Source organism: Pongo pygmaeus, chromosome 12 (assembly GCF_028885625.2).
Source record: "Pongo pygmaeus isolate AG05252 chromosome 12, NHGRI_mPonPyg2-v2.0_pri, whole genome shotgun sequence".
Classification (NCBI taxonomy): Eukaryota; Metazoa; Chordata; class Mammalia; order Primates; family Hominidae; genus Pongo; species Pongo pygmaeus.
In genome coordinates, this window is record NC_072385.2 from 79,410,514 (window position 1) to 79,438,118 (window position 27,605).

The 27,605-nt window shown below is 38.0% G+C and overlaps 1 protein-coding gene across 3 annotated transcripts in view; it reads right to left on the reverse strand.

Moving 5' to 3' along the window:
* The window catches only part of ACYP2 (acylphosphatase 2), a 190,077-nt gene that overhangs the window by 144,023 nt on the left and 18,449 nt on the right, over window positions 1–27,605 (reverse strand). For 2 of the 3 annotated variants that reach the window (XM_054476180.2, XM_063649384.1), the window contains exons 2-3: window positions 25,974–25,990; window positions 22,696–22,805 (exon numbers count right to left, since the gene is read on the reverse strand). In XM_054476180.2, coding sequence (XP_054332155.1) covers window positions 22,696–22,805; window positions 25,974–25,990 — 127 coding nt within the window. Of the gene's footprint in view, window positions 1–18,122; window positions 19,537–22,695; window positions 22,806–25,973; window positions 25,991–27,605 lie in introns of those variants that run through there. The other variant, XM_054476181.2, reaches the window with a different exon arrangement.

Below are 27,605 nucleotides of genomic sequence, written 5' to 3' on the forward strand. Positions count from 1 at the left end.
TTGCGTCTATTTGATTCTTCTTTTTTTCTTTATTAGTCTTGCTAGTGGTCTATCAATTTTGTTGATCCTTTCAAAAAACCAGCTCCTGGATTCATTTATTTTTTGAAGGGTTTTTTGTGTCTCTATCTCCTTCAGTTCTGCTCTGATTTTAGTTATTTCTTGCCTTCTGCTGGCTTTTGAATGTGTTTGCTCTTGCTTTTCTAGTTCTTTTAATTGTGATGTTAGGGTGTCAATTTTAGATCTTTCCTGCTTTCTCTTGTGGGCATTTAGTGCTATAAATTTCCCTCTACACACTGCTTTGAATGTGTCTCAGAGATTCTGGTACGTTGTGTCTTTGTTCTTGTTGGTTTCAAAGAACATCTTTATTTCTGCCTTCATTTCGTTATGTACCTAGTAGTCATTCAGGAGCAGGTTGTTCAGTTTCCATGTAGTTGAGCGGTTTTGAGTGAGTTTCTTAATGCTGAGTTCTAGTTTGATTGCACTGTGGTCTGAGAGACAGTTTGTTATAATTTCTGTTCTTTTACATTTGCTGAGGAGAGCTTTACTTCCAACTATGTGGTCAATTTTGGAATAGGTGTGGTGTGGTGCTGAAAAAAATGTATATTCTGTTGATTTGTGGTGGAGAGTTCTGTATATGTCTATTAGGTCTGCTTGGTGCAGGGCTGAGTTCAACTCCTGGGTATCCTTGTTAACTTTCTGTCTCGTTGATCTGTCTAATGTTGACAGTGGGGTGTTAAAGTCTCCCATTATTATTGTGTGGGAGTCTGTCTCTTTGTAGGTCACTAAGGACTTGCTTTATGAATCTGGGTGCTCCTGTATTGGGTGCATATATATTTAGGATAGTTAGCTCTTCTTGTTGAATTGATCCCTTTACCATTATGTAATGGCCTTCTTTGTCTCTTTTGATCTTTGTTGGTTTAAAGTCTGTTTTATCAGAGACTAGGATTGCAACCGCTGCCTTTTTTTGTTTTCCATTTGCTTGGTAGATCTTCCTCCATCCTTTTATTTTGAGCCTGTGTGTGTCTCTGCACTTGAGATGGGTTTCCTGAATACAGCACACTGATGGGTCTTGACTCTTTATTCAATTTGCCAGTCTGTGTCTTTTAATTGCAGCATTTAGTCCATTTACATTTAAAGTTAATATTGTTATATGTGAATCTGATCCTGTCATTATGATGTTAGCTGGTTATTTTGCTTGTTAGTTGATGCAGTTTCTTCCTAGTCTCAATGGTCTTTACATTTTGGCATGATTTTGCAGCGGTTGGTACCTGTTGCACCTTTCCATGTTTAGTGCTTCCTTCAGGAGTTCTTTTAGGGCAGGCCTGGTGGTGACAAAATCTCTCAGCATTCGCTTGTCTGTAAAGTATTTTATTTCTCCTTCACTTATGAACCTTAGTTTGGCTGGATATGAAATTCTGGTTGAAAATTCTTTTCTTTAAGAATGTTGAATATTGGCCCCCACTCTCTTCTGGCTTGTAGAGTTTCTGCGGACAGATCCGCTGTTAGTCTGATGGGCTTCCCTTTGTGGGTAACCCGACCTTTCTCTCTGGCTGCCCTTAACATTTTTTCCTTCATTTCAACTTTAGTGAATCTGACAATTATGTGTCTTGGAGTTGCTCTTCTCGAGGAGTATCTTTGTGGTGTTCTCTGTATTTCCTGAATCTGAATGTTGGCCTGCCTTGCTAGATTGGGGAAGTTTTCCTGGATAATATCCTGCAAAGTGTTTTCCAACTTGGTTCCATTCTCCCCGTCACTTTCAGGTACACCAATCAGACGTAGATTTGGTCTTTTCACATAGTCCCACATTTCTTGGAGGCTTTGTTCGCTTCTTTGTATTCTTTTTTCTCTAAACTTCCCTTCTCGCTTCATTTCATTCATTTCATCTTCCATCACTGATACTCTTTCTTCCAGTTGGTCGCATCGGCTCGTGAGGCTTCTGCATTCTTCACGTAGTTCTTGAGCCTTGGCTTTCAGCTCCATCAGCTCCTTTAAGCACTTCTCTGTATTGGTTATTCTAGTTATACATTCGTCTAAAGTTTTTTCAAAGTTTTCAACTTCTTTGCCTTTGGTTTGAATTTCCTCCTGTAGCTCGGAGTAGTTTGATCTTCTGAAGCCTTCTTCTCTCAACTCGTCAAAGTCATTCTCCGTCCAGCTTTGTTCCATTGCTGTTGAGGAACTGTGTTCCTTTGGAGGAGGAGAGGCGCTCTGCTTTTTAGAGTTTCCAGTTTTTCTGCTCTGTTTTTTCCCCATCTTTGTGGTTTTATCTACTTTTGGTCTTTGATGATGGTGTTGTACAGATGGGTTTTTGGTGTGGATGTCCTTTCTGTTTGTTAGTTTTCCTTCTAACAGACAGGACCCTCAGCTGCAGGTCTGTTCGAGTTTGCTAGAGGTCCACTCCAGACCCTGTTTGCCTGGGTATCAGCAGGGGTGTCTGCAGAACCACGGATTTTCGTGATCTGCGAATGCTGCTGTCTGATCGTTCCTCTGGAAGTTTTGTCTCAGATGAGTACCCGGCTGTGTGAGGTGTCAGTCTGCCCCTACTAGGGGGTGCCTCCCAGTTAGGCTGCTCGGGGGTCAGGGGTCAGGGACCCACTTGGGGCGGCAGTCTGCCCGTTCTGAGATCTCCAGCTGCGTGCTGGGAGAACCACTGCTCTCCTCAAAGCTGTCTGACAGGGACATTTCAGTCTGCAGAGGTTACTGCTGTCTTTTTGTTTGTCTGTGCCCTGCCCCCAGAGGTGGAGCCTACAGAGGCAGGCAGGCCTCCTTGAGCTGTGGTGGGCTCCACCCAGTTCAAGGTTCCCGGCTGCTTTGTTTACCTAAGCGAGCCTGGGCAATGGTAGGCGCCCCTCCCCCAGCCTCGCTGCCGCCTTGCAGTTTGATTTCAGACTGCTGTGCTAGCAATCAGCGAGACTCCGTGGGCATAGGACCCTCCTAGCCAGGTGCAGGATATAATCTCCTGGTGCGCCGTTTCCTAAGCCCATGGGAAAAGCACAGTATTCGGGTGGGAGTGGCCCGATTTTCCAGGTGCTGTCTGTCACCCCTTTCCTTGACCAGGAAAGGGAACTCCCTGACCCCTTGCGCTTCCCGAGTGAGGCAATGCCTCGCCCTGCTTCGGCTGGCGCATGGTGCGCTGCCCCCACTGTCATGCGCCCACTGTCTGGCACTCCCTAGTGAGATGAACCCGGTACCTCAGACGGAAATGCAGAAATCATCCGTCTTCTGCGTTGCTCACGCTGGGAGCTGTAGACTGGAGCTGTTGCTATTTGGCCATCTTGGCTCCAAGAATCAAACCTTATTTCTTGGTCACTGCTGAATTCTAGTACCTAAAACAGTGCCTGGCATATATAAAAGTTATCAAATATATAATTGTTTAATAAATGAAAAAGATATACATATTATGTATACAGGGATACTCACTGCAACGAGATTCATAATAGCAAAAAACTGCAGAAAGCTGAATGCCCAGTAATAGATGAATGATTAAATAAATTATAATTTGTCTATAAATCAGAATATTCTGCAGTGATTTAAAAGAACACTTACTGCCATCAAAAGATATCCACAACATACAATACCGTGAAATTTTTTTTAAGTTGCAGAATAATATGTGTGACATGATCCCAGCTTCACAAATGACAGAGATAAATGTAACTACATGGGAATGTATAGGGTTTTTAAAAATAATAAGGGATTATATTACATGTATTTTCAATAGATATACATGTTACATGCATAGGAAAAAACGTATAGGACTATGGTATTAAGAGGACAGAAAGAACTTATATCTTTTACTCCACATAAATCCACATCATTTAAATTTTAGGACAACCATGTAAATCTTGTGTAAATTTTTTTTAAAAATCGCATTTATTTTGTACTGGTAAACTAAATAGATTTCAAGTTTTTGGAAAATTCAGATATCTTTTTAAAAAATATTTATTTAAAATATTTAATGCTCAGACCAGGCGCAGTGGGTCATGCCTGTAAATCCCAGCACTTTGAGAGGCCGAGGCGGGTGGATCACCTGAGGTCAGGAGTTCAAGACCAGCCTAGCCAACATGGTGAAACTGCATTTCTACTAACACTACAAAAATTAGCCAGGCATGGGTGGCAGGTGCCTGTAATTCCAACTACTTGGGAGGCTGAGGCAGGAAGAATTGCTTGAACCCAGGAGGTGGAGGTTGTTGCAGTGAGCCGAGATCATACCACTGCACTACAGCCTGGATGACAGAGCGAGATTCCATCTCAAAAAATAAAAATGAATAAATAAATAAGAAAATAAAAATATTTCATGCTCGTATACACTATGGAATACTATGCAGCCATAAAAAGAAATGAACTCATGTCCTTTGCAGGGACGTGGATGGACCTGGAAGCCATTATCCTCAGCAAACTAACACAGGAACAGAAAACCAAACACTGCATGTTCTCACTTATAAGTGGGAGCTGAATAATGAGAACACATAGACACAGGGAGAGGGACAACACACACTGGGGCTTGTCAGGGAGCAGGGGAGGGAGAGCATCAGGATAAATAGCTAATGCATGTGGGGCTTAATACCTAGGTGATACAATAGCAAAGACTTGGAACCAACCCAAATGTCCAACAATGATAGACTGGATTAAGAAAATGTGGCACATATACACCATGGAATACTATGCAGCCATAAAAAATGATGGGTTCACGTCCTTTGTAGGGACATGGATGAAATTGGAAATCATCATTCTCAGTAAACTATCACAAGAACAAAAAACCAAACACCGCATATTCTCACTCATAGGTGGGAATTGAACAATGAGAACACATGGACACAGGAAGGGGAACATCACACTTCGGGGACTGTTGTGGGGTGGGGGGAGGGGGGAGGGATAGCATTGGGAGATATACCTAATGATAGATGACGAGTTGGTGGGTGCAGCGCACCAGCATGGCACATGTATACATATGTAACTTACCTGCATGTTGCGCACATGTACCATAGAGCCTAAAGTATAATAATAATAATAATAATAATAATAATAATAAAAAGAAAAAAAAATACCTAGGTGATAGGTTGATAGGTGCAGCAAACCACCATGGCACACGTTTACCTATGTAACAAACCTGCACATTGTGCACATGTATCCTGGAAGTTAAATAAAAAATATATATATTTCATGCTGAAGTTTTTATATTGTAGGTAAACTTTAAGATTACATAAAAAATAAACAAAATTAATAAGCAAATATTGAACTTGAACTACATTTAGACCAAATGAACCTAACAGACATATGTAGAATTTTCCATCCAACAGCAACAGAATACACATTCTTCTCAAGAGCACATGGAACTTTCTCTAGGTCAGGTACCAAAAACAGTGCCTGGCATATATAAAAGGTATCAAATATATAATTGTTTAATAAATGAAAAATATATACATTTATTATATATGTTAGGCCACAAAACTAGTCTGGACAAATTTAAGAGAAGTGAAATAATTTCAAGTGTCTTCTCTGATCATAATGCTATGAAACTAGGACTCCGTAACAGGAGAAATTTTGGAAAATTCACAAATATGTGGAAATTAACATGTTACTAAACAACCAATGAGTCAAAGAAGAAATCAAGAGGGAAATTTAAAAATATCTTGAGACAAAAATGAAAACACAACACATACCAAAACTTATGGGATGCAGCAAAAGCAATTCTAAGAGGGAAATTTGTAGCAATAAATGGCTCTATGCACCAGGGATCAGTTTGGTGGAAGACAGGAATGGAGCAGGTAGGGTTTCAGGATGAAACTGTTCCACCTCAGATCATCAGGCATTAGTTAGATTCTCATAAAGAGTGAACAGCCCGTATCCCTCACATGCGCAGTTCACAGTAAGGTTCACTCTGCTATAAGACTCTAATGCTGCCACTGATCTGACAGGAAGTGGAGCTCAGGTGGTACTGCCACTCACCTCCTGCTGTGTGGTCCAGTTCCTAACAGGTCACAAGGGTTGGGGACCCCTGCAGTCTATCAGAAAAGAATAAATATCACAAATAATCTAATGTTATACCTCCAGGAAGCAGAAAAAGAAAAAGCCCAAATGTAGCAGAAGGAAAAAAATGACAAAGATCAGGGCAAAAACAAATAAAATAGAGACTAGAAAAACAATAGAAGAAAAATCAATGAAACCAGCAGTGGTTTCTTGAAAAGATAAACAAAGTCAACAAACCTATAGTTAGGCTAACCTAGAAAAAAAGTGAAAAGATTCAAATAAATAAAATCAAAAATAAAAGAGGAGACACTGTGATTTATACCACAGAATACAAAGAATCATAAAGATTAGTATGAACAAACAACCATATGCCAATAAATTGAATAATCTAGAAGAAACGGATACATTCCTAGAATTTATCCTACCACATATAACCTACCAATACTAAATCAAGAAGATATAGAAAATCTGAACAGACCAATAATTGAATTAGTAATTCAAAAAGATTGAATCAATAATACAAAGTTTCCCATCAAAGAAAAGCCCAAGACTGGAAGTGTTACTAATTAATTCTACCAAATATTTAAACTAACATCAATCCTTTTTGAACTCTTCCAAAAAATCGAAGAGGATGAAATACTTTTGAACTCTTTTTATGAGGTTAGCATTACCTTGATACCAAAGCCAGATAAGAACATTATGAGAAAAGAAAATTACAGGCCAATATCCCTGATGAACATAGATGCAAAAATCCTCAACAAAATACTAATAAGCCAAATTCAACAGCACATTAAAAGGATCATTCACCATGATCAAGTGGAATTTATCCCAGGGATATAAAGATGATTCAACATATGCAAATCTACAAATGGAGAACACCATATTAACAGAATGAAGGACAAATACTATATGATCACCACATTAGTTGCAGAAAAGGCATCTGATAAAATTCAACATCCTTTCACTAATAAATTAAGTACAGAAGAAATGTATATCAACATAATAAAGGCCAGATATGAAAAGCCCACAGCAAACATTATACACAATGGTGAAAAATTGAAAACTTTTTCTCTAAGATCAGGAACAAGACCAGGATGCCCACTCTCATCATTTCTATTTAATGTAGTACTGGATGTCCTTGTGGAGCAATTATGTAAGAGAAAGTAGTAAAAGGCATTCAAATAGGAAAGGAAAAAGTTAAAATTGACACTGTTTGCTGATGACAAAAACCATAAAGACTCTACCAAAAAACTGTTAGAAGTGATAAATAGTAAAGTTGAAGAATACAAAGTCAACACGCAAAAATCAGTAGCATTCCTATACACTAGCAACAGACTATCTAAAGAAATATAGAAAACAGTCTCATTTACAACAGCCATCAAAAAAAAAAAAAAAAACCTTAGGAGAGTAAGTTTAACCAATGAGATGAAAGCTCTATACACTGAAAAATATAACATTGATCAAAGAAATTGAAGAAGACACAAACAAATATAAGGATATTCCATGTTCATGGATTGGAAGAATTGATATTGTTAAAAAGTCCAATTACGGGCCAGGCGTGGTGGCTCACGCCTGTAATCCCAGCACTTTGGGAGGCCGAGGCAGGCAGATCACGAGGTCAGGAGATTGAGACCATTCTGGCTAACACAGTGAAACCCCATCTCTACTAAAAAATATAAAAAATTAGCCAGATGTGGTGGCAGCCACCTGTAGTCCCAGGTACTCGAGAGGCTGAGGCAGGAGAATGGTGTGAACCCAGGAGGCAGAGCTTGCAGTGAGCCGAGATCGCGCCACTGCATTCCAGCCTGGGTGACAGAGCAAGACTCTGTCTCAAAAAAAAAGAAAAAAAAAAGTCCATACTACCCAAAATGACCTTCAGATTCAATGCAATCCCTATTAACATTTCAATGACATTTTTCACAGAAATAGAAAAAGTTATTTTAAAATTTATATATAACCACACACACGGAAAAAAAAAAAAAAAAAAACAAAAACCCTAAGTAGCCCAGGCAATTTGAGCAAAAAGAACAAAGCTGGAGGCAACAGTCTACCTGACTTGAAACTATACTACAAAGCTGTGGTAATTAAAACAGCATGGTACTGACATAAAAATAGAAACATCATCCAATGGAACATGATAGAGAGCCCAGAAATAAACCCACATATTTACAGTCAATTGATTTTTTTTTTCAGTGGTTCCAAGAACACACCATGGGGCAAAGACAGTCTCTTCAATAAAGAATAATGGGAAAACTGGACATCCACATGCAGAAGAGAGAGATTTGACCCTTATGTCACACCGTATACAAAACACAACTCAAAATGGATTAAAGACTTAAACACAAGACCTGAAATTGATTAAAAAAAAATACTATAAGAAAACATAGGGGGAAAACTGTGTACCCCATAATTATATATGATTATAATTTTGAAAAAATACATTTTTAAAAAAGTAATCAGTCTCATAATTGACAAAACTTGGAAGAAACCAGCTGAGCATGGTGGCTTGAGCCTGTAATCCCAGCTACTTGAGAGGCTGAGGTGGGAGGCTCACTCAAGGCCAGGTTTTGAGAACAGCCTGGGCAACACAGCAAGACCCTATCTCTAAAAAAATAAATTAAATAACAAATTTGGAAGCAACCAAGTTGTCTCTCAATAAGTGAATATATAAAAAACTTGTGGCACACCCACACAATGAAATAGCATTCAGCAATAAGAAGAAATGAAATGTCAAGCCACAAAAATACATGAAGGAACCTTAAAGACATATACCTAAGTGAATGAAGCCAATGTGAAAATATATACTATATTATTCCATCTATATAACATTCTGGAAAAAGCAAAACTAGGGAGACAGTAAAGACATCAGTGGTTGTCAGGGGCTACAGGAAGAGAAGGAGGGATGAATAGGCAGAGCACATGGGATTTTTAGTGTAGTAGAACAATTCTCTATGATACTGTAATGGTAGACACGTGCCATCATACATTTATCAAAACCAGTAGAATGTACAACATCACAAGTGAACTCTGGACAGGCACAGTGGCTCATGCCAGTAATCCCAGCACTTTGAGAAGCTGAGGTGGGAGGACTGCTTGAGCCCAGGGGTTTGAGACCAGCCTGGGAAACATAGCAAGATCCCATCTCTACAAAAAATAAAGAATAAAAAAATTAGCTGAGCATCATATACGTGTCTTTAGTCCCAGCTACTCAGGAGGCTGAGGCGGGAGGATCACTTGAGCCCAGGAGTTCAAGGTTACAGTGAGCTATGACCATGCCACTGCACAGCAGCCTGGGTAACAGAGCAAAACTCTGCCTCAAAAAAAAAAAAAAAGAGTTAACCCTAATGTAACCTATCAGCTTAGTTATTAATAATATCTCAATATTGGCTCATCAATTGTAACAAATATACTATATAATGCAAGATGTTAATAATGGGGGAAACTGAGGGACGTAGGGAAGTGGGTGTGAGGAAATATATGGAAACTCTTGGTAGTTTCCACTCAATTTTTCTGCAAACCTAAAGCTGCTCTAAAAAAGAAAGTCTATTAATTTTTTTAAGTAATTAGTTGCTACCTGAGAAAGCTGATTAAAGAAAAAAACGATAAAAAGTAATTAGTACCGCATTATGCATTTCTTTCATTAAATATGATTATCTTACTAAATGCACATATATAAAATGTGAGCTTTAAAGTAAAAACTATACCCTTAAGTCATTTTAATATAGATCTATTATGTTCTAAAGGAAAATAAATGATTTAGTATTTGAGGTCTAAAGCCTGGTGTTAGAATTCCAACTCTACTGTAGATGTTTTTCATGTTCCTAGTTTTCCATTAGAGTAATTTATATCAATTAGACTAAACTATTCTTTTTCCAAATTACAGCTCCTCAATGAATTTTGTTCCCCTAAAAAAAATACCTTCTATATTTCAATAGAAGATCCAATGGAACGTTTCTTAATAACCCTGTCTATTTGTGTAAAAGGGAACTTGATGAATAATATATAAAAATATTAGCAAAGTACTTTGAAATACTCAGATGAAAAAGCAAGGAAAAGCTAGCCACTCTGGTTGCACAGACGTTCATGCCACTAATGGTCTGCTGGAGAAAAGTTATTTTTAAAAATATTAAATAACTTTGAATCTGACACCACCTAATTGTTCACAAAATCCATTGTTGCATTTCAATTTACTATTGTAACAACTGGATACTCAAAAAAATGTCAATTCATAGTTAAGGCAGAAAGGTGTTCAAATTTCGTATTTCACACAAATGTCATGTATTAATATCTATGGAAGAGGTAAATACGACTCTATTAGTGAGTATCTCTATTCTAACTCTTGAACTATGAACACATTTTAAGTACATGCACAATCATCAGCTCTGTATAGAAACACAGAATCTGCCGGGCGCGGTGACTCACGCCTGTAATTCCAGCACTTTGGGAGGCCGAGGCAGGCGGATCACGAGGTCAGCAGATCGAGACCATCCTGGCTAACACAGTGAAACCCCGTCTCTACTAAAAATACAAAAAATTAGCCGGGCGTGGTAGTGGGCGCCTGTAGTCCCAGCTACTCGGGAGGCTGAGGCAGGAGAATGGTATGAACCCAGGAGGCGGAGCTTGCAGTGAGCCGAGATTGCACCACTGCCCTCCAGCCTGGGTGACAGAGCAAGACTCCCTCTCAAAAAAAAAAACAAAAAAAAAAAAAAAAAGAAAAAAAGAAAGAAACACAGAATCTAGCCAAGCGCCGTGGCTCACACCTGCAATCCCAATCCCAGCACTTTGGGAGGCCGAGATGGGCCGATCACCCCAGGTCAGGAATTCGAGACCAGCGTGGACAACATGGTGAAACCCCATCTCTACTAAAAATACAAAAATTAGCTGCGTATGGTGGCCCACGCCTGTGATCCCAGCTACTCGGGAGGCCGAGGCAGGAGAACTGCTTGAACCCAGGAGGCAGAGACTACAATGAGCCAAGATCAGGGCACTGCACTCCAGCCTGGGCCACAAGGTGAAACTCTGTCTTAAAAAAAAAAAAAGAAAAGAAACACAGAATCTTAGCTGGACAGGACCTCAGAGGACATCTAGTCTAACATACCATTTGATGAGTTAGACCTTCTACAACACCCTTGACATGTCTAACAGCTGTTATACAGTGAGCAGCAAACTATTTTCTGTAGAAGGCCAGATGGTAAATATTTCAGGCTTTGAGGCCATCCAGTCTTTGTTGTAACAACTCCACTCTGCCCATGTACCACAAAAGCAGTCATAGCCAAAACATAAATAAATGGGTGTGGCTGTGCTCCAATAAACTTCATTTACTAAACTTGCAAAACAGACCATGGGTTGCCAATCCCTGATCTAGACTACTCCTAGGTATTGATAAAATTCCACCATTATATACATTTAATGACTTTACAGGAAAACTTGTTGTTAGGGTGAGCTGAAATAAGTAAATTCAGCAAATGCACCCATTGCTCCAATCAAGATTATTGCCTTCTGGAACAAGAGAGAACATTTACCCTTTCCCATGTATCAGCCCTTCAAATACTTGAAGGTAGCTATCATGATTCCAAGTATTTTTTCTCCAGCTAAATTCCCCAATGCCTTCAAGCATTCCTTGTATTATGACACAGTTTTCCAGGCCATGTAACCATTTCATCATCCTCTTATATACATACACCAGTCCTTTAATAATCCTTTGAAGTGCAGAGAACTGATACATGACATATGGTTTAAAAAATATGTAGCAATCAAGATGTAATTTTAATTTTAGAATTTGGCTGTCTCTAAATATAAGTGTTTTATTTTACAAAACTACCATTGAGTCTTTATGAAAAATATATTTTCTGAGGACTTATTCAAAGGCTTATGCTCAGTGTCATAACACTGTACATTAATTTAACATGATTACTAAGAAATAGAAAATATTCTTAATTTTGCAAAAAAAGGTAGACGTAATAAAACAATAGATTCAAAACAGTCCTTATGCATCAAAAAATGTTGGCAGAACTTACCTCTGCAATTGGAATAATATAGTACAATTTGCAAAAGAAAGTCATCAGTCATTCTTTCTGAGAAAATAAAACACAGAAGGAGAAGAAAACACACACATCCACAGTGTGTTCTTGGATGCTGCTGGCTTGTTAGTAAAGACAGAATAGGGCTGCCATAATCACAGCCAGGCCATCTCTAAATGATGGTCCCTGTTGTATTCCACATTTTCATGGCTTGGGAAGAAACAAACGTGCGGCTTTTTTAAAGGCAATTTAATTCAGATTTCTGCAACTTATTGTCATTGCATTTTAAAAAAAGTTTTCTCTTTTTAAAAAATAGCTATAAGAAAGTAAGGCCCATGCCCAGCTAATTTTTGTATTTTTTGTACAGACGGGGTTTCACCATGTTGCCCAGGCTGGTCACAAATTCTTGAGCTCAAGCAATCCACCCACCTCACCCCTCAAAGTGTTGGGATTACAGGTGTGAGCCACCGTTCCTGCACTGGCACTATTAGGTTGGTGCAAAAGTAATTGCGGTTTTTGCCATTACTCTTGCACCAACCTAATGTATAGCTACAAATGTGCCACACTGAGTCTGACTTTTCAACTATTTTTGTAACATCTCTTATTGTGATTCAATTTCTTGATAATTCAGTACCTTAAACAATATATTGCACTAGAGGAATAAATTCATTTTTTAAAACCTAAACATGTAACATCACAACTTATAATGTTAGTTAAGCTTAATGTACATTCTCCAGTGTCTTCTTCCTGCTTGCTTGTCATTACACAACTTCTCCCTGGATAATCCCATCCATGTATGTGGCTTCAAACACTATCCACATACTGATGACAACCAAATTAATTTCTCTAGCCCAATTTCTCTGCAGGGATGACCCCTTTATCTAGGAGCCTAGTGGCATCTCCACCTGATCAGTCCAACTGCCACAAGACAACATGTACAAAGTGGAGCATATGGGTCATAACATAGTAGCAAATATTTATTGATTATTACTACATGCCAGGCACTGCACTAAGTGCTTTATATGGATTTTCTCACTTAATTTTCACCATGCAATTACACATGGCATGTCTATCTTCTTTCACCTGAAGCCCCATTAAAATGATAGCATCAAAATATGAAAGATGTAACAGACATTGTTCATTGACTACCTAGTATACACCCATTCCCATCCCCTTCTTCCTGGCCAAGAGAATTTTTTTTTCAGGGCATCAAAAAACCAAGCCAATTTCTCAGTCTCCCTTGTAGCAAGGAGTAACCATATGACCCTGTTTGAGCCAATGGAACACAAGTAGACATCTGTTTGGGGTGGGTCCGGAAAAGCAACACAATCCTTTACTGGTTCCTGCCTTAACTGTGGATATTATGTGCAGCTGCTGCACTTTTCCTTTTTTGACCACGAGGAAAAGGCCAAGACAACCACAGAGACATTGGTCCAGCCATTATTGAACTACTGAACTAAGGCCAGTAACCATCTGCCTCCAAACTTCTTATTACTGAGAAAAATGAACCCGTTTTTTATATCCATTTTTAAGTCCAGTTTTCTGTTAACTCATAGCTGAAAATATTCCTAGCTGGTACAAAACTATAACCAAAACAAGAGGTTTCAACAAATAATTAGTAGGAAAACAGAGGGGCCAGGTATGGTAACTCACACCTGTAATCCCAACACTTTGGGAAGCCGAGGCAGAACGATCACTTGAGGCCAGGAGTTCAAGACCAGCCTAGACAACATAGCAGGACCCTGTCTCTACAAAAAATTTAAAAATTAGCTAGGCATGGTGGTGCACACATGCAGTCCTAGCTACTCGGGAGGCTGAGGTAAGAGGATCACTTGAGCCCAGGAGATCAAGGCTGCAGTGAGCTATGATTGTGCCACTGCACTCCAGCCTAGGCAACAGAGCAAGATCCTGCCTAAAAACAAAAAGAAAGAAGGAAAGCAAGTGGAGGAGGAGTAACTATACAGTAAACCAAAGGATGTTACAGACTAAGTGCCTGCAAAAATAAGAGAAACAAGTAAGCTCACCCCCATGGACCGCACAGAAGACTCGGGATTTGGTGACACCACTGCAGAAGACAGAATACATAGATCTGACATTTGGAGATTCACTAACAAAAATGCCAGTTCCCCACCCAGTCACCACCATTCCTCAAGCCCAAAAGTCTACATATTGGAAAATTTCCTTAAGTTCTGCTTATTATTAGCTGTTTTGATTTATGACTAAGTTACTGAAAATATGATTGTAAGGAAAGCGGCAACATAAAAGATAAGCAAAACAAGCAAACAGGAGAAAAATGGAAAGAAGAAGAGAAGGAAAAGAAAAGTAACTTAGAGAAAATAGAAACAATGCAAAAAGCAGCCAGGCACGGTGGCTCACACCTGTAATCCCAGCACTTTGGGAGGCTGAGGCTGGCAGATCACCTGAGGTCAGGAGTTCAAGACCAGCCTGGCCAACATGGTGAAACCTCCATCTCTACTAAAAATACAAAAATTAGCTGGGTGTGGTGGCGGATGCCTCTAATCCCAGCTACTCGGGAGGCTGAGGCAGGAGAATTGCTTGAACCTGGGAGGTGGAGGTTGCAATGAGCCAAGATCACGCCACTGCACTCTAGCCTGGGCAACAGAGCGAGACTCTGTCTCAAAAAAAAAAAAAAGAGACAATGCAAAAAGCAGAATACTTTGAAAAGAAAGATACACACAATATCCTCAGAGACATTTGGGGAAAACAACTACAAGAATGAGATGCTATGAAAGAGAAACAATTAAGATAGAGCAGCAGAAACAAACAAAAATAATAGAAAGGTTGGAAGACAAAGTTGAGCTAATTTCCTACATAATAACATATGGAAACTAGGTGAGAAAAGTTTAAAATCAGGGGCCGGGCGTGGTGGCTGACACCTGTAATCCCAGCACTTTGGGAGGCCATGGCAGGCGGATCACTTGAAGCCAGGAGTTCAAGACCAGACTGGCCAACAGGGTAAAACCCAGTCTCTAATTAAAAAAAATAAGTAAATAAAGGATTGGGTCCATATAGAAGTTCTAAAAGAAGAGGGTCCAAAAGAGATAGGGAAGGAAATTGTCAAAGAAAAAACATTCTCCTCCAAGTGCATTTACAGCAAAATTAAAACATGCACAAAGGCAGATGGTTGTGAAAATGGAGAAGAGAGATAAGTGGAATATCTGACAAACTTTCTGAGGGAATAAACAGGTATAACTCCTAATCCTTTGTATTCGAATGACATCAAACCTCTCAACAGCAACACTGTAAATTATGGAACTATGCCTTCAAAATTCTTAGTGTGAGATTATTTTTGGCATAGAATTTTGTAAGTCAATCAGTCAAGCACAAGGGTAAATGAAGGCGTGCAGAGATGCAACCTTTTTGCCTCTCATGCACCTTTCCTTCGGAAGCTTATACAGAATTATGTTTCTGCAAAATAAGAGAATAAATCAAGAATGATTAAAACATATGATTAAGGACACAGGAGCCTGCTCCACAGGAAAGCAGGAAAGAGAAACACCAGAGTGACAGTTGTGCCGCAAACCCAGACCCAGACTGGAAGACAGGCCTCCAGGAAAAAGTGTGACAGACAGGTTGTGTGATGCACTTTGACATTTGCACATAGATCTGTGTGGGATTTTGAATATGTATTGATGGGTATATAGAGTTTCTGTTTTCTGTATATAGTCAAACATTAGATTGAACAACATGAAATTGTTGTTTTATAGATTAAAATATTGTCAAGTATTGATAGTTTAATATCATTTGACCAAATTTACAGGTGAATAATATAATGCTGGAAATTTGCTTTAAATACTCTAACAATGACAAAAAAAGGTGAAGGAATATATGAAACAAGAATGTCTGAAAGTATACTGTTATTGAAAGTGGGTAATGGGCACATGAGCTTCACTGTCCTTTTATCTCTATTCATGTATGTGTTTGAAAATCCCATCATAAAAAAAATGTAAAAAGAGAAAAGTATGGCAACACCAAAATGTACATTTTAATAATCTTTCAGACACTGAACTAATCCTAGGACTGCTTGCCCCAGCCTGTTTGGAAAGTGGGAAAAATCAGTTCCTTCATTCAAGCACTTTAATCAGGTATCCTGTTACTTGCAGCCTAAAGCATCCTAATTTAATCATAGATCCTAACTGATCAATCCAAAATATATCATGTCATTTATCACAAGGATTTAACAAAATTTTTTAAGTAGAAATCTTCTAGGCCTCGTTCTCAGATTATGATCAAATAAAAATAGAAATAAATAATAAATGATTACTTTAAAAGTTTTAACTGGGAATTTTACAAACACAAACTCAGAATCCCATTAGTTACAGTATTAGTTCAAAGAAGAAATAAAAAGTGAAATTACAAACTATCCAGAAAGCAAGGAAGGAACATTTACTACCAAAACCAATGGAAAAGAAAAAAACTGTATTCGGGAGAAAATGCCTAATCACCTTCATTATTAACTTTAAAAAACTAAAAACAAAAGCAACTAGGACTCATATTGAAGACTTAGAGGAGCAACAAAGAAAGAAAGAAGAGGAAATTAATAAAGATGGAAGTTGAAATTAATGAAATGTAACCCCCCCAAAAAATATAATCAATAAATCTAAAAGCTGTTTTTTAAAAATATACCAATGAAATAGATAAATTCTGTCAGAGCCTGATTAAGGAAAAAGGAAGAGAAAATGAAGTTACACAAGATTAGGAATTTTCAAAGGGCATATAAGCACAGATACAAGAGATTTTTTTTTGGGGGGGGCGGACAGAGTCTTGCTCTGGAGCCCAGGCTAGAGTGCAGTGGCATGATCTTGGCTCACTGCAACCTCCGGCTCCTGGGTTCAAGCAATTCTCCTGCTTCAGCCTTCCCAGTAGCTGGGATTACAGGTGTGTACCACCACGCCCGGCTAATTCTTTGTATTTTTAGTAGAGACAGGGTTTCACCATGTTGGCCAGGCTGGTCTCAAACTCCTGACCTCATACTCTGCCCACCTCAGCCTCCCAGAGTGCTGGGGTTACAGGCGTGAGCCACCGCACCTGGCCGAGATTTTTTAAATTATAAAATTTATCGCAACAAATTTGAAAACCTAGAAAACTTGGATAATTTCCTAGCAAAATAAAAAGGAATCCAAAAACATCTGGAAAACTCAACTATATCAGTTACTTGCCGGGTGCAGTGGCTCACACCTGTAATCCTAGCACTTTGGGAGGCCAAGGCAGGAGGATCGTTTGAGCTCGGAAGTTCAACACCAGCCTGGGCAACGTAATGAGACCTCACCTCCACAAAAAAATGTTTAAAAATTAGCTGGATATGGTGGTGCATGCCTGTATTCCTAGGTACTTGGGTGGCTGAGATGGAAGCATCACTTAAACCCAGCAGGTCAAGGCTGCAGTGAGCTGTGATTGTGCCATTGCACTCCAGCTTGGGTGACAGAGCAAAATGTTTTGTCAAAAAACAAACATACCAGTTACCACAGAGTAGATTGAAAAGGTGGTTAAAAGTCAACATTGAGAAGGCAGCAGGACCAGGTGATTTCCTAATTTGTTTCCACTAACCTAAGAACAGTAATTCTGATATTTTAGTTATTCCAGAATGAAGAGAAGGATGGAAAACTTCCTAGTATGTTTTATGAAGCCAATAAAACTTTAAAATCAAAACATGATAGAATACCCCACCCCCCCCCCCAAAAAAAAAAAACCAGCTGGGTGCGGTGGCTTATGCCTGTAATCCCAGCATTTTGGGAGGCCGAGACAGGCAGATCATGAGGTCAGGAGTTCGAGTCCAGCCTGCGAATATGGTGAAACCCTGTCTCTACCAAAAATACAAAAATTAGCTGGGAGTGGTGGCATATGCCTCTAGTCCCAGCTACTCGGGAGGCTTAGGCAGAAGAATTGCTTGAACCCAGGAGGCAGAGGTTGAAGTAAGCCAAGATCGTGCCATTGCACTCCAGCACGGGTGACAAAGCGAGACTCCACAAAAACAAAACAAAACAAAACAAAACAAAACAAAAAAACCTTACGTGACTTATATATATACAAAAGTTCTAAATAAAATATTGGCAAGCAATACTTGGCAATTCAGCAATAATTTAAAAGAATAACACACTGTAACCAATCAAAGGCTAATTCAAGGAATGCAAGAGTAAAATTTATTGTGATAAAGTATATTTACCTAAAACCAACAGCAAACATCTTTTTACTAGGTGAAACAATAAAACTATTTCAAATAAAATCAGAAACCAAATAGGCATGCCTGCTATGGCTATTATTATTCAACATTGTCATGACAGGTCTGACAAATAAAGTCATTGAAAAAAAGATACGTCATTTTTACTAATTGCATAACTGTATTTTTTAAAAACCCAATAGACTATAGTTTTTTAAAAAACTGATAGAATTAATAAGAATATTTGATAAGGTAATACTATGATATCTAATTAATATACAAAAGTCATTAGATATTCCATATTTAAGCAGGAACAACTAGAAACATAAATAGGAAAGAAATCCATATGCAATAGTGAAAAAGTCATTAAGATACTTAGAAGTAAACTTACCAAGAAAAGTATAAAAACCTATATAAAGAAAACCATAAAATCATACTGAAGGATAAATTTTAAAATCTAAGCAAATGGAACAACATCTGTGTGTTCTTAAATGGGAAGATTTAATACCACAAAAATGTCACTTCTGTCTTTATTTTTATTTATTTTTTTTTTTGGGACAGGCTACTCCCATTGCCCAGACTGGAGTGCAGTGGTGCAATCTCAGCTCATTGCAACCTCCGCCTCCCAGACTCAAGCGATTCTCCTGCCTCAGCCTCCCAAGTAGCTGGGACAACAGGCGTGTGCCACCAACCCCAGCTAATTTTTGTATTTTTTGTAGTGACGGGATCTGGCTGTGTTGGCCAGGCTGGTCTTGAACTCCTGAACTCAAGTGATCCGCCCGCCTCAGCCTCCCGAAGTGCTGGGATTACAGGCATGAGCCACCGCACCCAGCCAAAATGTCACTTCTCTTAATTTCATAAGAATGCCCAATTAAAAAGCAAATACAATAATGGGATCCTAAGACATAAAATGGACATTAGGTAAAAATTGAAATCTAAATAAATAGGGATTTTAGTTAATACTAATGTATCCATATTGGTCCATTAATTGTTAACATACGTACCATATTAATGTAAAATGTTAATAGGAGGAAAACTGTGTGGGGAGTATATGGAAACTCTCTGTACTATCTTCACAATTTTTCTGTAAATATAAAACTGTTCTCAAAAATAAAGTTTATTTTTGTAATCCCAGCACTTTGGGAGGCTGAGGCAGGAAAGTCATTTGAAGCCAAGAGTCCTATACCAGCCTGAGCAACATAGTGAGACACTATCTCTACAACAACAACAACAACAACAACAAAATATATATATATATACACACACACACACAAATTAGCCAGCAGGTGCACTCAGGAGGTTGACATGGGAAGATCACTTGAGCCCAGAAGGTCAAGTCTGCAGTGAGTCTAGATCAGACCATTGCACTCCAGCCTAAGAGACAGAGCAAGACCCTTGTCTCAAAAAATAAATAAATACATAAAGTTTATCTTAAAAGCATATGTGTGAGACAATCACGTAAGTTTTTTTTTAATAAACAGAATAGAATTCCAGTTAAATAGGTAAAAGTATCTTAAAGTTTAGAGAGGAAACAAATGCCCAAGAAAGCACATAAAAGAATCAAAAAGAACAGTGAGAGGAAATATACTGTGGAGATAGTATAATTAAATCAATATGGTATACTGATGTAGGAACAGAGAAATAGATCAGTGGAACAGAATAGAGAATTCAGAAATAAAATCCAGTTTATATGAGATTTTAACATATGACAAAAATGTATTTCAATGCAATGGGGGAAAGGGGGATTATTTAGTAAGTGGTGCCGGGACAACTGGCTATTCATCTGGTAGAAAATAGTTGGTCCAATATCTCATCTTATAAATAAAAAACAAATTCCAGATGGAGTAAATGCTTAAATGTAATAAATAGAACATCAAGTTAGAAGAAAATGTGGGAGACAACACTTACAATCTGTTTCTTAACCAGAGAGAAAAAAATAGCCATATTTGAGTTAATAAAAATGAAAAACAATTTATGTTGCAAAGCTATCATAGACAAAACTAATAGGCAAATTATAGATTTGGGAAAATACCTGCAAAAGTGATAACAGATAATGGGTTAGTAACCATGACCAATATACAAAGAGCTTTTGAAAATTGGCAAGAGACAAGCAACTCGATAGAAAAATGGGTAAAGGATGTGAAAAGGGAGTGCATGAGAACAAATTCACAGGCATAAGCATAAAGATGCTCCAACTTACTAGTCATTAGAGAAATGCAAATTACAGCAAAAAATAATAATCACTCACAACCAATCAGAAAAAAGAAAAATTAGAGAGTACAATACCAATTGCTGACAGGATGAGGAGGAAAACAATGTAAATTGTTTACAGCTGTTTTGTAAAGCAGTCTGACAAATATTTTTACATTAAAAATACACGACACTTCAACCAACAAATCACACTCCTGGGAATCTATGCAATCAAAATAAAATCACCAATAAAATTTTATTGCAGCATTGCTCTTATTGCAAAAAACAAGAAAGAAAAAAATGAATTTCCAGCAATAAGGTAATAATAAATCTATATATTGTGGAATATTAAGTAGCCAATAAAAAGAATGAATTAGAGATTACCATTTGACTTGAAAGGATTTTCCTGGATGTATCTTTGAGTGATAAAGTAAGATACAGAGAAGGGAATACACCATATCCCATTTTTAAAAAGCAAATATTGAACAAAACCCATAAAAGTGTGTGTGTGCACCCACGTGTGTGTGTGTGAGAGAGAGAGAATGTGAACATGGAGACAAGCAGAAGAATACACACTAGCTTGCTAACACAGGTTACTTAAGAAGGGTGGTGGAGAATGCAGGGGTTGAAAAGAAAACATGAGCACAATGTATGGTATGATTTCATTTATGTTAAGCAAATTAATCAATGACCCTCTATAATGTGGATTAGGAATATAACACGATTGGTATGAGCTTCTATCTTCCACATAGTCCCCCTATATTATTAAAAATAATAATATAGTTTTAAAAACTATATTATTATTTTTTCTAGGCTCCCTCGAATCATGGGACATAGTCTCTACTTTAAAACTTCCTCACAATCATTTGGCATTTTCTCTTCCATTGAACTATCAGTTCTGTACAACGAAAGTCCCAAAATTTCTTGTACATTTTGTGACAATTCTACTTAAAAATATTGTTTTTCATTAACTGTCACCCCACAGTTTGTGAAACTGAATTTTTGGACCCCACTTTTCAATTTAAGGTATAGTTTTACACACAAACACAAGTATGCACCTAAACATTCAAAAATGAGAAAAATAAGGAGTTGATAATTATATATTTACTGTTTACTGAAATGTCCAGAAAATAAAAACACAAATTATGGAAAAATATGCACAAGGTATTCTATTTCAGTAAAAATCAGCAAAACCTTACTTACAAATGCATACTTAACTATTTTTAAGTGAAAGAGAAAGCTGTAGGAAGTATTCCTTGTCACACATTAATAAAGGGGAGGAAAATAGACAGAAAAGTACACATTACAAGTTCCACCTTTATACATCTCAGTGTTACGTTACTTCACTTATTACAATAAGCAAAAACTATTGCTTTGGAAATCTAAAAATATTGAGTAATGAAAACAAAGATAAATTGCAAACAATAAAATAAATTGAGTGTTACTTAGTACCTACCTCATAAGATCTGTTGTGAAGATTAAGTGAGATAATTCATGTAAGGTGCTTAGCATATTGCCCAACATGTAAATGCTGAACAAATGTTAGCTATTTTTTAATTTAAAAAAAAAAGACTACAAAGAGCAGTGGAAATTATGAAGCTGAAAACACAAGGCTTTTGAAAACGTCATTGTGTACACAGGGCATTTTTCCCCATATTACTGAATCTGGCCTCTTTTGGACTTCAAGGATTCATAGTTTGGTAACCATCCAGCTCATTAAACACATTCTCATTGGCAGGAAAAATAAAATTACAATTAGATAAATAAGGCACTTAACAACAAAAAGGAGATGGCAATCTTTTTGCCTGGAATGCTACCCTAAGAACTTCATGAACCATCCTAAGGCACTATGCATCTGTCACAACACTTCAAATGAGAACTACTTGGGCCCTGGACATCTCCCTAATGCTGGAGGAGATGCAACAGGACATACAGATTGGAGAGGGAAGCCACAATTCTTCTCGAGGCCAGCCCAAGTGGGAAGTCCATTCCTAAACATAGAAATGCTACTCCCACCTCTGAGAATTTCTTCACAGGCCTGCCTACAAACATATTAGTTTGATTATAATCTACAAACAAAATCTGGTCCATCAATACTATTCTTACTGTCCAATGAAACATTAAAATAGCCTCATAAGGCCAGGCACGGTCGCTCACACCTGTAGTCCCAGCTACTTGGGAGGCTGAGTCAGGTGGATCTGAGCCTGGAAGGCAGAGGTTGTAGTGAGCCGAGATTGTGCCACTGCACTCCAGCCTGGGCAACAGAGCAAGACCATGTCTTAAAAAACTAAAAAACAGCAGCCTCATAAATTTCATGTACATGTTATTAATTTTACTACTCACATGGAATTGACTTTGTCTTCTGGCCCCTGCACTTGGCCTGTCACGGTGCCTTTGCTGGTATTCTTCACCCAGCCAACCACTCCTATTTTCCTAGCTTCATCTTCTGTATACTGGTTTCAGGAAAAAACAAGAAGAATAAAGTGCAGCATCAAAAGTTTGAATTCATAACATACTTGATTCTAATATCCAAAAAATGCTAACCTAATAATCATTTTTTGTAGTCTATGCCAACAATTGTATAGATGACCTACAGTAACCTCTATTTATAAGAACCTTCACATAAATGGTATCTTTTGTTAAATTCCACTTTCAGTAAAAACAATTCCACTTTCATAAAAACATTATGAAAAACTACGCTGAGAGTGAGAATTATTTCAGAAACAGTTTCTACGATGTGTTTTTGGATACATAAAATTTAGCTGCATTGCCCTTAAGACTGCTAACACTAAATTACATTGTTAACCTGGGTTCCAAATGATAATCAATCCAAGATTCTCAATCACTGAGAAAAAACATATACAATTATGATCAACATAGAGTATTGATAAGCAGAAATAGAGACTAAAACACTTTGAAATTTCCAGCAAAAATTAGGGAAAATCATTTTAATAAGAAAATTATAAACAACCCCATTAAAAAGTAGGCAAGGACACGAACAGACACTTCTCAAAAGTAGACATATGTGTGACCAAGAAGCATATGAAAAAAAGCTCAATATCACCAATCATTAGAGAAATGCAAATCAAAACCACAAAGAGATACCTTCTCACACTAGTCAGAATGGCCATTATTAAAAAGCCAAAAAATAACAGATGCTGGCCAGGTTGCAGAGAAAAGGGAATGCTTACAAACTGTTAGTGGGAGTGCAAATTGTTCCAACCACTGTGGAAAGCAGTGTGTGGCAATTCCTCAAAGAGCTAAAAACAGAACTACTATGCGACCCAGCAATCCAATTATTGGGTATATACCCAAAAGAATATAAATTGTTTCATCATAAAGACACATGCACACATATGTTCACTACAGCAGTATTCACAATAGCCAAGACATGGAATCAACCTAAATGCCCATCAATGGTAGACTGGATAAAGAAAATGTGGTACACATACACCATGGAATATCATGCAGCCATAAAAAAGAATGAGATCATGTTCTTTGAAGGAACATGAATGAAGCTGGAGGCCATTATCTTTAGCAAACTAACACAGGAATAGAAAACCAAATACTGCATGTTCTCACATATAAGTGGGAGCTAAATTATGAGACTACATGGACACGAAGAGGGGAACAACAGACACTGGGGCCTACCTGAGGGTGGAGAGTGGGAGGAGGGAGAGGAGTAGAAAAAAATAACTCTTGGGTACTAGGCTTAGTACCTGGCTCATGAAATACTCTGTATACTAAGCTGCCATGACACGAGTTTACCTATATAACAAACCTATACGTGTACCACTGAACCTAAAATAATTTTTTTAAAAAAAGAAAGAAAATTAAACTAGCAAGAACACTAGCATAAACATGCTGGTTTGCAGAGTTATTATAAGACTAAAACATTCTGATGTTTTCTGTTGGCTCTGGACGTGGCACAGAAATGTTATAATTGTCTATGGGTAGATTTATCTTTCCTATTAATAGTCTTTTAAAATTTCCTTTTTCTAGCTCTAAATTCAGTTATGCTATGTAAGTAGCAACATTTTGATTTTGAATTATTTTAACTACATCATACTAAAATTTCTATTGATCCAGTCTACTAGAACTCTTTTTTTTTCTTTTGAGATGGAATTTCACTCCTGTCGTCCAGGCTGGAGTACAGTGGCGCCATCTCGGCTCTCTGCAACCTCTGCCTCCCAAGTTCAAGCCATTCTCCTGCCTCAGCCTCCCAAGTAGCTCAGATTACAGGCATCTGCCACCATGCCCAGCTAATTTTTGTATTTTTAGTAGAGATGGGGTTTCACTGTGTTGGCCAGGCTGGTCTTGAACTCCTGCCCTCAGGTGATCCACCTGCCTCAGCCTCCCAAAGTGCTGGGATTACAGGCACGAGCCACTGCACCCGGCCTTAGAACTTTTCAAAAACATACTCTTCTCCCAGGGTGATCAAGATCTCTACACGCCACATCCCCAGCTGTATGAAGCAACACAAATCAAAACGGTAACAGCTAAGACTGATGTAAGAGGTGGCCCTGAAAATAAGTCACTTTCTTATTAGATAATAATGAAAAGAGAGACAATCTGAATTTTGGGGGATGGGGCTGCCTCATAATAGATAGAGATTTTACCAATGGGAAAATATTGGAACCCTCAGGAGTTGGGAACCAGGGACCTAATCTAGTGACCCAGCTCAGACAGTAGGTGAAAATGCATGCCACAATTAACTTGTAGAAAAGGAGTACTTAAAAAAAAATAAAAATTTAAAAGCAACATGGAGCCAGGCATGGGCACTTTGGGAGGCCAAGGCAGGTGGATCACTTGAGGTCAGGAGTTCAAGACCAGCCTAGGCAATATGGTGAAACCCTGTCTCTATTAAAAATTTAAAAAAATTAGGTGGGCTGGGCATGGTGGCTCACGCCTGTAATTCCAGCACTCTGGGAGGCTGAGGTGGCTGGATCACTTAAAGCTAGAAGTTCAAGACCAGCCTGGCCAACATGGTGAAATGCCATCTCTACTAAAAACAAAAAAGTAGCTGGATGTGGTAGCAGGCACCTGTAATCCCAGCTACTTGGGAGGGTGAGGCAGGAGAATCACTTGAGCCTGGAAGGCGGAGGCTGCAGTGAGCTGAGATCGCAACACTGTACTCCAGACTGGGCAACAGAGCAAGACTCTGTCTCCAAACTAAATAAATAAATAAATAAATTTTAAAACACAACATGGAGCTTAATCTGCTAAATCCTGGGAACCACTTCATTATGCAACATTAGCTTGTTTTGTTTTGCAGTGCAACATATGTACCCTTGCCTAGAGGATTTCTTCCATCCAGAACATGTAGAAAATCCCATACTTCGTATTCAATACACCTAATCAAAGCGTTTCATTAAAATCACCCAAAGAGAGGTACTTTTGAATATAGAAAATGTTAAGTAAATACTAAGAAGGGTACAATGTTTTTAGCATTAATAAAAATCTCAATCAGTAATTTCAAAGAAATACATATATTTCTTCATTTGCTGTCAAGGACAGGGAGTAAACAGTAGACTAGCGCCAAGTAGAAAACTGCCCTATCTCTGTAATTGGGAATAACAGTGGAAAAAAATGGCAAAATAATAAAGATTGTATTGACTTACCATTCTGAAGCAAACACCTGTATAAAAGAAAGATAAAAAGAATTGTCAGCTTGTCCTCCTTTAAAAAGTTATATATTTCCTGACTTAACTTTTATCTAGGTGGTCCCCATTTATCCTTGGTTTCACCTTCTGCATTTTCACTTAATCCTCAATCAACTGTGGTCCTACAATATTAAATTTAAAATTCCAGAAATAAACAATTCATAAGTTTTAAATTGAATGCCTTTCTGAGTAGCATAGTGAAATCTTATGCTGTCCCAGCCATGAATTATCCCTTTGTCCAGCAGATCCACACCGTAGACACTCTCTTGGTTATCAGATAGACTGACTTGGTGGTACTGCAGTGCTTGTGTTCAAGTTACCCTTATTTTACTTAATGATGACCCCCAAAGCACAAGAATAGTGATGCTGGCAAATGTGTCAAAGAGAAACCATAAAGTGCTTCCTTTAAGTGAAAAGGTGAAAGTTCTCGACTTGATAAGGAAAGAAAAACATTGTATGCTGACTCTGCTAAGATCTAAAGTAAAAACAATCTTCTGTCCATGAAACTGTGAAGAAGGAAAAAGAAATTCGTGCTAGTTTTGCTGTTATACTTCAAACTGTAAAAGTTATGGCCACAGTGTATGATAAATGCTTAGCATATCAAGGGTTCTACACTATCCGCAGTTTCAGGCATCCACTGGGGTTCCTGGACTGCATTCCGACCCAAGAACAAGGGGGAACCCCTGTATTTATTAAGTAGTAAGTAAATGAAATAAATAAAATGTTTCATCTGAATGTATTTAGAAAGTGTTTTTGAAAATCAGTTTCTTTTAAAATGAAAAGAGAAAAGGAAGACTTTTTGGAGAAAAATAGTAATATTCTGCTGAATCCAAATAAATAAAATGCTGAAGCACATATTCATTCTATTTTTAAATGCTAAATAAAACAAAATAGTTAGTACAGGTACAGTTGAGTATACTTGGCATAAAATTTAGCTGTCCTCAACTTTTAAGATATCATCTTAAAATGTAAGGACTAAATACAAATTTAAATGTAATAAAACATTTGTGTATTTTATTTCTAGTTACAGAATCAATGAAACTTATATCATGAAATGATATGCTTGACCATAACTTGGCTTCTGAAGCCTCAGTTCTTTCTTTCTTTCTTTCTTTATTTTCTACTTATTTATTTATTTATTTATTTTAGAGACAGGGTCTTGCTCTGCACCCAGGCTGGAATACAGTGATGCTATCGTAGCTCACTGCCCCCTCAAACTCCTGGGCTCAAGGGATCTTCCTGCCTCGCCTCCTGAGTAGCTGGGACTCCAGGCATGTGCCACTGTCCCTGGCTCTGAAGCCTCACTACTAATGGAAACTAACTGAAATGGAAATGATTCTTAGAATCTCTGCAGTGTAGATTACATTATGTTAATACTTTGAACCATGTAGGTTGGGAAGTATTGTTGCTCTTGGTTATGTTTTCCCTATCTAGACCATGATAAGCTGTTCTATATTGGCCAACTATGATGTTATCTTATACTTTGCTTACCCAGCCTGCAAAACTATGGGAGTCTCATCTCAGACAGAGGTCAAGAATACTATGGGACTTCATACCTTGGGTTGTCTAGAACCAAACATTGATACATAC